This window comes from Pleurodeles waltl, chromosome 11 (assembly GCF_031143425.1).
Source record: "Pleurodeles waltl isolate 20211129_DDA chromosome 11, aPleWal1.hap1.20221129, whole genome shotgun sequence".
Classification (NCBI taxonomy): domain Eukaryota; kingdom Metazoa; phylum Chordata; class Amphibia; order Caudata; family Salamandridae; genus Pleurodeles; species Pleurodeles waltl.
Genome location: NC_090450.1, coordinates 126,266,134 through 126,281,043, shown reverse-complemented (window position 1 = coordinate 126,281,043; position 14,910 = coordinate 126,266,134). Strand labels below are relative to the sequence as shown.

Sequence of the window (14,910 nt, the reverse complement as noted above, 5' to 3'; positions counted from 1 at the left end):
CTTCAAGGAGCAGGAGTGCAGAATAATGCCTGGGGTCTTCTGGCAGCCCACAGACTCTGGAAGACTGGTAGGAGCAGAACTTGGGATCCTCTAAAGAATGCCTGCCCCCCCCCGTGTGTGTGTAGAATCATGCCACCAATATTGACATCATCATTGGTTTCAAACATGTCGTAATCATACCCCAAACACGCTCAGGTTCGGAGTTACCATTATGTAGCTAGACCACACTTATAAAGTCCAGGGTATTGGAACAGGAGTTCGTAAGGGGACCTATGCTCATGCAGAGACCTACACCCTGTCCTTTGGGATTTAAAGGACCTTATGAGGGGGTGACTTACAGTGAAGGCATGCACCGATTCACGCAGGCTGCAAAGGGGAGACCTGAAGACAGTTTGCATGGGCTCCCTTGGGTGGTATAACATGCTGCAGCCCCTGAGAGACCTCAGGTGTACCAATGCCCTGGGTACCAGGGACTTACAGGGATACACCAGTCTGCCAGTTGTGGGGTTTAAGAAGTACCAAGACACCCAACGTTAGAAGAGAGCACAATCACTGGGACCGGTCACCTATGAGGCATGATGGGATACAAGTTGTACTGCTTGGTTCTTAAAGGCACAGTGCCAGTTCTCTATTCTGTAAATGGCAGCCTATAGGCTAACAAGGCCTCATTCTCCCTTTCAAAAAGGTTTGTAGGAGATTTTCCGTAGCCATTTTGTATTAACATTTCTGTGCAACTGGATTCTTTTTAAAATGCAAATTCAATGTAATCTGGCCCTCTTATTTTAGCCTTTCTTTAGGCTGTAGATGTTAGGTACTACTTACAAAGTTTATTACATATATATAAAAAACATTCAATCATGCTCAGAGATTTTCACATGTGGGCGGGACTATTCAGTGCTTTTAACTTTGAAAAGGATTCCCAGGACGAAAACAATGATTACAGGTAAGCAACTTTTTCAAGCAGTGATCAGTACTCAACAATTTAAAGAAAAACTTGCTTCATAAGCAGTAATGTAAAGTCATACCTCCACACTCTTCTATGAGATTTGCTATTGTTTCAGCTTCATCATCAGCCATTTTTAATATGTTACTTAGTCCATCCAACACTACTTGTATGACCTGAGCATCTTTTACAGTTAGTAAGTTGCAGAAGGGTGGAATTACATTTTGTTGGATAAGATAGGCAACCTAGAAGAACAATAATGGAAGGGATGTTAAGCATACATAATTTTTTTTTTTTTTTTTTTTTAAATCGATATTGACATACTCAGAATGTAATCTGTTTTAGTGCGTACAATGTTGACATTTCAATTGATTGCACTGTTGTACTTTAAAAGTGGGCTGTGGCACTAAAATTACACATTGAGGTGCAGTCCCAACAAAAATATAAAGACAAATATAAAGAAGCAGCATAATTATGGGACCATAAATAAGGTGATAATTTAAGCAGCAAATATTACAAATGTCTCCCCACAGGTTACTGAAAAAAAGTAAAGCTAACCTACTTCAAACCACCCACTGCATTTTTCACAATCAAGCAGTCACTTAAGGGGTCACTCCTCAACCTGCTTTCCATTGGCACTTCACATACAAGAATTTGGTGTGGGGTATCCTCCCACTCAGATGCCAGCAAAATTTGGATTTATTACTCAGGAAAAGATATTGAAAGACCACTTCTGCCTGTCACTGGCCTTCACACAGCCAGAAGTGATATAAAAACTACCAAGTGGTCCTGTACCAGACCGGTGTAAGAGCCTCTGCACCAAGGATAGTCTATGTCCTCCTACGCAGCCACAGATTTCACACGGTAGCACTGCTTAACCAGTATCCAAATGAAAAAGGGCTGGTTTTTTTTAATTTTTAAATGCAAACATATGTTTTCTGTACTCAAGTGGTAAACATGAATGAAACTTAAACATTTAAATGAAAAAAGTTGTGTAAGTGAACAAGTTTGTAAAATAGATCAGATACTTATGCCATAAGCATGTGAACACCTTCACCTGTTTCAGTGGACTTGCCAGTAAAAAAGTAATGTAATTTTTTTTTTGCCCTTCATATATTTATAAAAATGCATTACACTTCAAAAACAGAAGTGTAAGGTGCTTTTTCCATTGTTCATACACAGACTAGTATAAGCCACAAGGCTTCATGATCCATTTAAATTAGTCATCCACTTCAAATCAGCTCTATATGTAGGATCTCAATTTCTGAAACTACTTCAAGGGGATTTTCAGGATGGGGAAACTCATGCCTGCAGAGATTTTCAAGCCTGAAAAGCACACCCTGCCAAACAAAGCATCAGCCTGAAATGCCCATATGTAGGTAAGAGCACATTTTCAATGCACGAACGTTTTGGGCAACAAATCCGTAGTGTTTTTTTTTTTTTTTTTTTTTTAAACACAGGGTCACAGGGAGGAGGGTGGACACCAGTTAATTTAAAACAGCAGTCCCCAGTCTTTGGAGTACTAAGAGAAGCTTCAGATCAATGAAGAGCATGTGAGCTACTAAAAAGCCAACCAACTAGTGCACTTTTTGTGGAATCCTAGCCCATTAAAATGATATGTATATTTACTATTAAGTTAATTAAGCTAAATTTAAACGTATACTAGAAACTGTAACTTTGGGCTTCAGAGCCACTGCAACAGCTTCACAATTTCTAGCTATGACATGGACACCAATCCCTATGAATTATGCTTGCAAATTCAAAGGAGGTTAATGTCACAAGTAGGCAAACACATTTTGACTGCTTTGGCTCACCTGCAATGAAAACCTTTCCACCCCTTCAAATGCATATCTCCATTGATTGTACTGGGGCTACCATTCACAAGTACTTAATCTCACCTTCCTTACAAAATTCACAAGACAAAGTTTGCAAGATATGCAGTCACAGTATTTTTTGCCATATTACTCAAACTTTAGTAGCAGATGTGATACTCCCTCCCCACTTGGGACGAATACCTCAATTAAACATTTGTCACACAAATAAAATGCCTGTTGGCTGTTACAGCACCTCCCGCTAGGCCCATGCAACATGACCTTACCTCGACTAGCTAACCTTGTATCAGTCAGTGAGAATAACCAGCTGGGATGTGTGGGCACTTGAAAGGCACAGTGTGAAGGAGGAGAGAAAGAAATTTGAGCACTGGTGTGTTTTTTCCTAAAGGGAGTGCAGAATTATTAGGCAAATTAGTATTTTGACCACATCATCCTCTTTATGCATGTTGTCTTACTCCAAGCTGTATAGGCTCGAAAGCCTACTACCAATTAAGCATATTAGGTGATGTGCATCTCTGTAATGAGAAGGGGTGTGGTCTAATGACATCAACACCCTATATCAGGTGTGCATAATTATTAGGCAACTTCCTTTCCTTTGGCAAAATGGGTAAAAAGAAGGACTTGACAGGCTCAGAAAAGTCAAAAATAGTGAGATATCTTGAAGAGGGATGCAGCACTCTTAAAATTGCAAAGCTTCTGAAGCGTGATCATCGAACAATCAAGCGTTTCATTCAAAATAGTCAACAGGGTCGCAAGAAGCGTGTGGAAAAACCAAGGCGCAAAATAACTGCCCATGAACTGAGAAAAGTCAAGCGTGCAACTGCCACGATGCCACTTGCCACCAGTTTGGCCATATTTCAGAGCTGCAACATCACTGGAGTGCCCAAAAGCACAAGGTGTGCAATACTCAGACATGGCCAAGGTAAGAAAGGCTGAAAGACGACCACCACTGAACAAGAAACACAAGCTGAAACGTCAAGACTGGGCCAAGAAATCTCAAGACTGATTTTTCTAAGGTTTTATGGACTGATGAAATGAGAGTGAGAGTGAGAGTGAGTCTTGATGGGCCAGATGGATGGGCCCGTGGCTGGATTGGTAAAGGGCAGAGAGCTCCAGTCCGACTCAGACGCCAGCAAGGTGGAGGTGGAGTACTGGTTTGGGCTGGTATCATCAAAGATGAGCTTGTGGGGCCTTTTCGGGTTGAGGATGGAGTCAAGCTCAACTCCCAGTCCTACTGCCAGTTCCTGGAAGACACCTTCTTCAAGCAGTGGTACAGGAAGAAGTCTGCATCCTTCAAGAAAAACATGATTCTCATGCAGGACAATGCTCCATCACACGCGTCCAAGTACTCCACAACGTGGCTGGCAAGAAAGGGTATAAAAGAAGGAAATCTAATGACATGGCCTCCTTGTTCACCTGATCTGAACCCCATTGAGAACCTGTGGTCCATCATCAAATGTGAGATTTACAAGGAGGGAAAACAGTACACCTCTCTGAACAGTGTCTGGGAGGCTGTGGTTGCTGCTGCACGCAATGTTGATGGTGAACAGATCAAAACACTGACAGAATCCATGGATGGCAGGCTTTTGAGTGTCCTTGCAAAGAAAGGTGGCTATATTGGTCACTGATTTGTTTTTGTTTTGTTTTTGAATGTCAGAAATGTATATTTGTGAATGTTGAGATGTTATATTGGTTTCACTGGTAATGATAAATAATTGAAATGGGTATATATATTTTTTTGTTAAGTTGCCTAATAATTATGCACAGTGATAGTCACCTGCACACACAGATATCCCCCTAACATAGCTAAAACTAAAAACAAACTAAAAACTACTTCCAAAAATATTCAGTTTTGATATTAATGAGTTTTTTGGGTTCATTGAGAACATGGTTGTTCAATAATAAAATTAATCCTCAAAAATACAACTTGCCTAATAATTCTGCACTCCCTGTATTTTAAAAGCATCTTTATTTTCCTTTATCTTTTTTTCCCTGGGTTAAATGCATGAGCTACCTAAAACGTGCCTACAAGCTACTGGTAGCCTGCGATCAACCAGCTGGAGACATCTGATATACAACATTACAAGCTACTATCAGATGCTTACAGGGTCTATCTGTAGCATGTGTGGCTGTAGATACACATGCTCTGCATGGACTGAAAAGCAGTACTCTCATGAAGATGCAGCTAGCGTGTTTACAATGCAGTTGTCTAACATAAAATCCTTAAGACTGTTTGGCCTGTTGCCAGACTAGATGACCCAAAGTGTTTGGTAAACGTGTGGACTGCACCACCTAGCAGTTCTGCAGTTAAAGGAATGTTTCCCAGAGAAAGCCATGGTTGCCTTATGAGTGGAGTGTTTCCTGGGTGGGACATAACAGTTAGGACCCCTTGGTTTTGTGGTAGTAGGTTTGGATGCACTTGACTATCCAATTGGCTATGGTAGCTTTAGAGACTGGGAGCCTGTGTGAGGCAACAAAGAGCTTATTAGAATAACAAAAAGGCTTGAACCGGTCAATGTAATACATAAGAGCTCTTTTGCTAGACAATGTAGGTTATGCTCCTTCGGCTACCAAGTCAGACTAAGTAAAGACTGGGAAAGAGGTGGAAACGGGAGACCACCTTAGTGAGAAATTTGGGATTGGTTCTGATTATAAATGGCATCTTTGGGAACGTCAATGAAGGACGCTTATATAGTGAGCGCCTGTAGTAAGCTAAGTCACCTGACGAAAGTTATGGCCACGAGGAAAGCTACCTTCCAGGAAAGGAACTGGAAGTAGCATGAATGGAAGGGTTGAAAGGGTGGCCCCACGAGGCATATGAAGACCACAGAACAGTTTCATGCAGGGGGCATTTTTGAAGATTAAAACTGTAAAATCCTTCATAAATGCCAGGACTACTGGAATCCTAAGGATGAATGTTCAATGTTTTGCACATTTTGGATACAGACCGCAACAGTAGGTAGGTGTAACCATAGAGGTGTAAAGGCAAGACCAGACGTCTCCAAATGTGAGAGTTTGCAAAGAAGGTTTTGGTCATCAAGCTTAAAGGAGTGGAGGTGTTTGTCAATGCAATAATGGATATTTTCCACTTTGCAATTTAACATCATACATTCCTCAGAAAGATTTAAATAACCATAGTCTAAGACCCCAGGTGCCAAATAGTTAGGCTGAGCTTCTGGAGGTCTGATCTGACACTTGCACTGTGCGAGAAGAACTTCTTGTAGGGTCCGACTGACATCTCCACAGCAGCATGGGGAGTCATAGCTGCCTGGTCCAAGTGTGTAGGAAGTTGGCTCTGTATATACTATTTCAAAGTAAGAAATAGTGTGCACAGAGTCCAAGGGTTCCCCTTAGAGGTAAGATCGTGGCAAAAAGAGATAATTCTAATGCTCTATTTTGTGGTAGTGTGGTCGAGCAGTAGGCTTATCAGACGGTAGTGTTAATAGTAGCAATAAGATATTTTAAAAGTGGATACTTGGTGCAAAAATCAACAGTTCCTGGGGGAGGTAAGTAAATGTTAAGTTCACAGGCAAGTAAAGCACTTACAGGGTTCATAGTTGGGTCCAAGGTAGCCCACCGTTGGGGGTTCAAGGCAACCCCAAAGTTACCACACCAGCAGCTCAGGGCCGGTCAGGTGCAGAGGTCAAAGTGGTGCCCAAAACACATAGGCTTCAATGGAAATAGGGGTGCCCTGGTTCCAGTCTGCCAGCAGGTAGGTACCCGTGACTTTGGAGGGCAGACCAGGGGGATTTTGGAGGGCACGGGACACAAGCAGGCACAGCAAGTACACCCTCAGCGGCACAGGGGCGGCTGGGTGCAGAGTGCAAACAGGTGTTGGGTTTTCAATAGGAATCAATGGGGAGACCTGGGGGTCTCTTCAACGATGCAGGCAGGCACGGGGGGCTCCTCGGGGTAGCCACCTGGGCTAGGCAGAGGGTTGCCTGGGGAGTCGCTCCTGCAGGCTGCGGGTGCAGTGTGCTTTCCAGGCATCGGGTTCCTTGAAGCAGGCAGTCGCGGTCAGGGGGAGCCTCTGGATTTCCTCTGCAGGCGTCGCTACGGGGGCTCAAGGGGGGGGGGGGGGGTCAACTCTGGCTACTCACGGGCTCGCAGTCGCCGTGGAGTCCTCCCTGTATTGTTAGTTTTCCGCCGGGGGCGTTGGGTGCAGAGTGGAAAGTCTCACGCTTCCAGCGGGAAACGTGTAGTCTTTAAAAGTTGCTTCTTTGTTGCAAAGTGTTGCAATTTATTGAACAGGGCTGCTGTTCTCGGAAGCTTCTTGGTCCTTTAGATGCAGGATAGTCCTCTGAGGCTTCAGAGGTCGCTGGACCCTGTTGGATGCGTCGCTGTTTCAGTTTTCTTAGAAGTAGGGAGACATATACACATATGGAAAATGTCACTTACCCAGTGTACATCTGTTCGTGGCATTAGTCGCTGCAGATTCACATGCTGTGCACAGTCCGCCATCTGGTGTTGGGCTCGGAGTGTTACAAGTTGTTTTTCTCGAAGAAGTCTTTGAGTCACGAGACCGAGGGACTCCTCCCATTTCGACTCCATTGCGCATGGGCGTCGACTCCATCTTAGATTGTTTTGCCCGCAGAGGGTGAGGTAGGAGTTGTGTATTGTAAAGAAATGCCTCCCTGTTGCAGTTACCCCCCACTTTTTGCCTGATACTGATGCGGACTTGACTGAGAAGTGTGCTGGGACCCTGCTAACCAGGCCCCAGCACCAGTGTTCTTTCACCTAAAATGTACCATTGTTTCCACAATTGGCACAACCCTGGCACCTAGGTAAGTCCCTTGTAACTGGTACCCCTGGTACCAAGGGCCCCGATGCCAGGGAAGGTCTCTAAGGGCTGCAGCATGTCTTATGCCACCCTAGGGACCCCTCACTCAGCACAGACACACTGCTTGCCAGCTTGTGTGTGCTGATGGGGAGAAAATGACTAAGTCGACATGGCACTCCCCTCAGGGTGCCATGCCAACCTCCCACTGCCTGTGGCATAGGTAAGTCACCCCTCTAGTAGGCCTTACAGCCCTAAGGCAGGGTGCACTATACCACAGGTGAGGGCATATGTGCATGAGCACTATGCCCCTACAGTGTCTAAGCAAAACCTTAGACATTGTAAGTGCAGGGTAGCCATAAGAGTATATGGGCTGGGAGTCTGTCAAAAACGAACTCCACAGCTCCATAATGGCTACACTGAATACTGGGAAGTTTAGTATCAAACTTCTCAGAATAATAAACCCACACTGATGCCAGTGTTGGATTTATTAAAAAATGCACACAGAGGGCATCTTAGAGATACCCCCTGTATTTCACCCAATTGTTCAGTGCAGGACTGACTGGTCTGTGCCAGCCTGCTGCTGAGAGACGAGCGTCTGACCTCATGCGGTGAGAGCCTTTGTGCTCTCTGAGGACAGAAACAAAGCCTGCTCTGGGTGGAGGTGCTTCACACCTCCCCCCTGCAGGAACTGTAACACCTAGCAGTGAGCTTCAAAGGCTCAAGCTTCGTGTTACAATGCCCCAGGGCACTCCAGCTAGTGGAGATGCTCGCCTCCTGGACCCAGCCCCCACTTTTGGCGGCAAGTCCAGGAGAGATAATGAGAAAAACAAGGAGGAGTCACTGGCCAGTCAGGACAGCCCCTAAGGTGTCCTGAGCTGAGGTGACTGACTTTTAGAAATCCTCCATCTTGTAGAAGGAGGATTCCCCCAATAGGGATAGGAATGTGACCCCCTCCCCTTGGGAGGGGGCACAAAGAGGGTGTACCCACCCTCAGGGCTAGTAGCCATTGGCTACTAACCCCCCAGACCTAAACACGCCCTTAAATTTAGTATTGTTTAGGTGGGTACACCCTCTTTGTGTCTCCTCCCAAGGGGAGGGGGTCACAATCCTAACCCTATTGGGGGAATCCTCCATCTGCAAGATGGAGGATTTCTAAAAGTTAGAGTCACCTCAGCTCAGGACACCTTAGGGGCTGTCCTGACTGGCCAGTGACTCCTCCTTGTTATTCTCATTATTTTCTCCGGCCTTGCCGCCAAAAGTGGGGGCCGGGCCGGAGGGGGCGGGCAACTCCACTAGCTGGAGTGTCCTGCGGTGCTGTGACAAAGGGGTGAGCCTTTGAGGCTCACCGCCAGGTGTTACAGCTCCTGCCTGGGGGAGGTGTTAGCATCTCCACCCAGTGCAGGCTTTGTTACTGGCCTCAGAGTGACAAAGGCACTCTCCCCATGGGGCCAGCAACATGTCTCTAGTGTGGCAGGCTGCTGGAACTAGTCAGCCTACACAGATAGTCGGTTAAGTTTCAGGGGGCACCTCTAAGGTGCCCTCTGGGGTGTATTTTGCAATAAAATGTACACTGGCATCAGTGTGCATTTATTGTGCTGAGAAGTTTGATACCAAACTTCCCAGTTTTCAGTGTAGCCATTATGGTGCCGTGGAGTTCGTGTTTGACAAACTCCCAGACCATATACTCTTATGGCTACCCTGCACTTACAATGTCTAAGGTTTTGTTTAGACACTGTAGGGGTACCATGCTCATGCACTGGTACCCTCACCTATGGTATAGTGCACCCTGCCTTAGGGCTGTAAGGCCTGCTAGAGGGGTGTCTTACCTATACTGCATAGGCAGTGAGAGGCTGGCATGGCACCCTGAGGGGAGTGCCATGTCGACTTACTCGTTTTGTCCTCACTAGCACACACAAGCTGGCAAGCAGTGTGTCTGTGCTGAGTGAGAGGTCTCCAGGGTGGCATAAGACATGCTGCAGCCCTTAGAGACCTTCCTTGGCATCGGGGCCCTTGGTACTAGAAGTACCAGTTACAAGGGACTTCTCTGGATGCCAGGGTCTGCCAATTGTGGATACAAAAGTACAGGTTAGGGAAAGAACACTGGTGCTGGGGCCTGGTTAGCAGGCCTCAGCACACTTTCAATTGTAAACATAGCATCAGCAAAGGCAAAAAGTCAGGGGGCAACCATGCCAAGGAGGCATTTCCTTACAACGCCCTTAAATTTAGTATTTAAGGGCTCTCCCTGAACCTAGAAACTAGATTCCTGCAACAACAAGAAGGACTGCCTAGCTGAAACCCCTGCAGAGGAAGACCAGAAGACAACAACTGCCTTGGCTCCAGAAACTCACCGGCCTGTCTCCTGCCTTCCAAGGAACTCTGCTCCAGCGACGCCTTCCAAAGGGACCAGCGACCTCTGAATCCTCTGAGGACTGCCCTGCTTCGACGACAAGAAACTCCCGAGGACAGCGGACCTGCTCCAAAAAGACTGCAACTTTATCCAAAGAAGCAGCTTTAAAGAACCCTGCAATCTCCCCGCAAGAAGCGTGAGACTTGCAACACTGCACCCGGCGACCCCGACTCGGCTGGTGGAGAACCAACACCTCAGGGAGGACCCCCGGACTACTCTAGGACCGAGTACCAAAACCTGTCCCCCCTGAGCCCCCACAGCGCCGCCTGCAGAGGGAATCCCGAGGCTTCCCCTGACCGCGACTCCCTGAAACCTAAGTCCCGACGCCTGGAAAAGACCCTGCACCCGCAGCCCCCAGGACCGGACTTTCACTGCAGAAGTGACCCCCAGGAGTCCCTCTCCCTTGCCCAAGTGGAGGTTTCCCCGAGGAAGCCCCCCCTTGCCTGCCTGCAGCGCTGAAGAGATCCCTTGATCTCTCATTGACTTCCATTGCGAACCCGACGCTTGTTCTAACACTGCACCCGGCCGCCCCCGCGCCGCTGAGGGTGAAATTTCTGTGTGGGCTTGTGTCCCCCCGGTGCCCTACAAAACCCCCCTGGTCTGCCCTCCGAAGACGCGGGTACTTACCTGCAAGCAGACCGGAACCGGGGCACCCCCTTCTCTCCATTCTAGCCTATGCATTTTGGGCACCACTTTGAACTCTGCACCTGACCGGCCCTGAGCTGCTGGTGTGGTAACTTTGGGGTTGCTCTGAACCCCCAACGGTGGGCTACCTTGTACCAAGAACTGAACCCTGTAAGTGTTGTACTTACCTGGTAAAACTAACAAAAACTTACCTCCCCCAGGAACTGTGAAAATTGCACTAAGTGTCCACTTTTAAAGTAGCTATTTGTCAATAACTTGAAAAGTATACATGCAATTGAAATGATTCACAGTTCCTAATGTACTTACCTGCAATACCTTCCAAACAAGATATTACATGTTAAATTTGAACCTGTGGTTCTTAAAATAAACTAAGAAAAGATATTTTTCTATAACAAAACCTATTGGCTGGATTTGTCTCTGAGTGTGTGTGTACCTCATTTATTGTCTATGTGTATGTACAACAAATGCTTAACACTACTCCTTGGATAAGCCTACTGCTCGACCACACTACCACAAAATAGAGCATTAGTATTATCTATTTTTCCACTATTTTACCTCTAAGGGGAACCCTTGGACTCTGTGCATGCTATTCCTTACTTTGAAATAGCACATACAGAGCCAACTTCCTACAGTATTGCATTTCACAAGAATGCATGGGCTCAAAAGGTGGACCCATGAGTCGTGTTAGGACAATGTTGAGGTTCCATGAAGGAACTGGTGGTGTTCTTGGTGGTATAATTCTCTTTAGGCCTTCCATAAACGCCTTTATGACTGGTATCCTAAATAATGAAATTGAGTGCGTAATTTGTAGGTAAGCAGAAATTGCCGTAAGATGTATTTTAATGGAAGAGAAAGCTAGGTTAGATTTCTTTTGCAGATGCGTGTAAAGGTTGAATTTGATTATTATGGCAGTAAAAAACAAATCTTTCACTTATTTGCATAGCAGTGTCTAGTGGTAGGTTTTCTAGCTTGTTTTATGACCTCCATACATTCCTGTGTGAGGTCTAAGTGCCCGAATTTTAGGATTTCAGGAGCCAAATTGCTAGATTCAACGATGCTGGATTTGGATGTCTGATCTGTTGTTTGTGTTAACAGATCTGGTCTGTTGGGTAGTTTGACATGAGGTACTACTGAAAGGTCTAGTAGTGTTGTGTACCAAGGTTGCCTTGCCCATGTTGGTGCTATTAGTATGAGTGAGTTTGTTTTGACTCAACTTGTTTACTAGATATGGAAGGAGAGGGAGAAGGGGGAAAAGCGTACGCAAATATCCCTGACCAGTTCATCCATAGAGCATTGCCTTGGGATTGATCTTGTGGGTACCTGGATGCGAAGTTTTGGCATTTTGAGTTTTCCTTTGTTGCAAATAGATCTATTTGAGGTGTTCCCCAAATTTGAAAGTAATTGTTTAGTATTTGGGGGTGAATTTCCCATTCGTGGGTTTGTTGGTGATCGAGAGAGTGTCTGCCAACTGGTTCTGAATCCCTGGAATAAATTGTGCTATTAGGCGAATGTGGTTGTGAATCGCCCAATGCCATATTTTTTGTGTTAGGAGGCACAACTGTGTCGAGTGTGTCCCTCCTTGTTTGTTTAGATAATACATTGTTGTCATGTTGTCTGTTTTGACAAGAATGTATTTTGGGGTAATTATGGGTTGAAATGCTTTCAGCGCTAGAAATACTGCTAACAGTTCTAAGTGATTTATGTGAAACTGCCTCCGATGTATGTCCCATTGTCCTTGGATGCTGTGTTGATTGAGGTGTGCTCCCCACCCTGTCATGGAAGCATCCGTCGTTATGACATATTGTGGCACTGGGTCTTGGAAAGGTCGCCCTCGGTTTAAATTTGTACTGTTCCACCATAGAAGCGAGATGTATGTTTTGCGGTCTATCAACACCAGATCTAGAAGTTGACCCTGTGCTTGTGACCATTGTGATGCTAGGCACTGTTGTAAGGGCCGCATGTGCAATCTTGCGTTTGGGACAATGGCTATGCATGAAGACATCATGCCTAGGAGTTTCATTACCATTTTGACTTGTATCTTTTGTGTTGGATACATGGCCTGTATTACCTTGTGAAATGTTTGAACCCTTTGTGGACTTGGAGTGGCAATCCGTTTTGCTGTGTTGATTGTCGCTCCTAAGTATTGCTGTGTTTGACACGGCAAAAGGTGTGACTTCGTGTAGTTGATGGAGAAACCTAGCCTGTGAAGGGTCTGTATGACATATTTTGTGTGCTGTGAACACTGTTTTAGCGTGTTGGTTTTGATTAACCAGTCGTATAGGTACGGGAACACATGTATTTGCTGCCTTCTGATATGTGCAGCTACTACTGCCAGGCATTTTGTAAAAACTCTTGGCGCAGTTGTTATTCCGAATGGCAACACTTTGAATTGGTAATGTATTCCTTGGAATACGAACCTTAGGTATTTCCTGTGTGAAGGATGTATTGGTATATGGAAATACGCATCTTTTAGGTCTAATGTTGTCATGTAATCTTGCTGTTTGAGCAGTGGGATTACGTCTTGTAACGTGACCATGTGAAAGTGGTCTGATTTGATGTAGGTATTTAGTGTTCTGAGATCTAGTATTGGTCTCAGAGTTTTGTCCTTTTTGGGTATTAGAAAGTACAGTGAGTAAACGCCTGTGTTTTTTTTGTAGATTTGGTACTAATTCTATTGTGCCCTTTTGTAGCAATGCTTGAACTTCTAGTCCTAGAAGATCTATATGTTGTTTTGACATGTGTGTTTTCGGTGGGACGTTTGGAGGGAATTGAAGAAATTCTATGCAATAACCATGCTGGATAATTGCTAAGTGTCTGTTATTTCCTCCCAAAGTTTGTAAAATTGGCTTAGTCTTCCCCCCCCCACAGGTGTTGTGATGGGGTTGTGTGACTTGTGAGTCACTGTTTATTTTGAGGAGTTTTGGGGCCTTGGAATTTCTCGATTTCTTGGGAATTGGCCCCCTCTATATTGCCCCCGAAAACCTCCCCTCTGATATTGACCCTGGTAAGTAGGTCTTGTTTGTGAGATTGTGGTTTCTGTGGGTTGACCTCGAAACCCTCCCCTAAAAGGTGTTTTCCGAAATGTGCCTCTGCTCTGCGGGGAGTAGAGTGCGCCAATGGCTTTGGCTGTATCGGTGTCTTTTTTGAGTTTCTCAATGGCAGTGTCTACCTCCGGCCCAAACAATTGCTGTTCATTAAATGGCATATTGAGCACAGCTTGTTGGATTTCCGGCTTGAATCCTGAAGTGCGCAGCCATGCGTGCCTTTGTATCGTGATTGCAGTGTTTATTGTCCTTGCAGCTGTATCTGCTGCATCCATGGAAGACCGTATCCGATTATTTGAGATACTTTGTCCCTCTTCTACCACCTGTTGCGCTCTTTTTTGGAACTCCTTGGGTAAGTGTTCGATGAAATGTTGCATTTCATCCCAATGAGCTCTGTCGTATCTTGCCAAAAGTGCTTGTGAATTGGCAATACGCCATTGATTTGCTGCAACCCTTTTTCCTGCAGCATCAAATTTGCGGCTCTCTTTGTCTGGAGGTGGTGCGTTCCTGAGGTATGAGAGTTGGCTCTCTTACGAGCTGCCCCGACAACTACTGAGTCTGGTGTTAGTTGTGTTGTAATATAGATTGGATCTGTTGGCGGTGGCTTGTACTTTTTCTCCACCCTTGGAGTTATGGCTCTGCCTTTAACTGGATCCTGAAATATTTGTTTTGAATGTCTTAGCATTCCTGGGAGCATGGGAAGGCTTTGGTACTGGCTATGGGTGGAGGATAGGGTGTTAAACAGAAAGTCATCCTCAATCGGTTCAGAATGTAAGGTGACGTTGTGAAATTCGGCTGCCCTTGCGACCACCTGTGTGTAGGATGTACTGTCCTCAGGTGGTGACGGTTTTGTGGGGTAGGAGTCTGGGCTGTTGTCAGACACTGGAGCATCGTAAAGGTCCCATGCATCGGGATCATCCTGACTCATTGTAGTATGAGCTGGTGAGTGCATCAGTTGTGGAGTTGTTGCTGGTGATGCATGTGTTGATGGTGGTGGAGACGGTGGCGGGGTTGTTTTCCTTGCCACTTTGGCCTGTGGTTGCTTGTCCTTTTGTTGAAAGGCAAGTTTCCTTTTTATTTTGATTGGGGGAAGAGTGGTTATCTTCCCTGTGTCCTCATGAATATGAAGCCTTCTTTGCGTGTAGTCAGGCTCTGCAGCTTGAAGCTCCTCTCCAAATCTACGTAATTGGGAGGTTAATCCTTGTTCCTCTCTATAGGAACTAGTTTTCGGCTCTGAGGCTGGATGTAGGAAGTTGGCT

General features: G+C 45.6%; 1 protein-coding gene across 1 annotated transcript in view; it reads right to left on the bottom strand.

The window, feature by feature from the left end:
• The window catches only part of KPNA4 (karyopherin subunit alpha 4), a 220,172-nt gene that overhangs the window by 119,755 nt on the left and 85,507 nt on the right, over positions 1-14,910 (bottom strand). Inside the window, exon 15 of the mRNA XM_069213245.1 lies at positions 1,026-1,188. Within this exon, the coding sequence (XP_069069346.1) occupies positions 1,026-1,188 (163 nt within the window). The remainder of the gene's footprint in view (positions 1-1,025; positions 1,189-14,910) is intronic.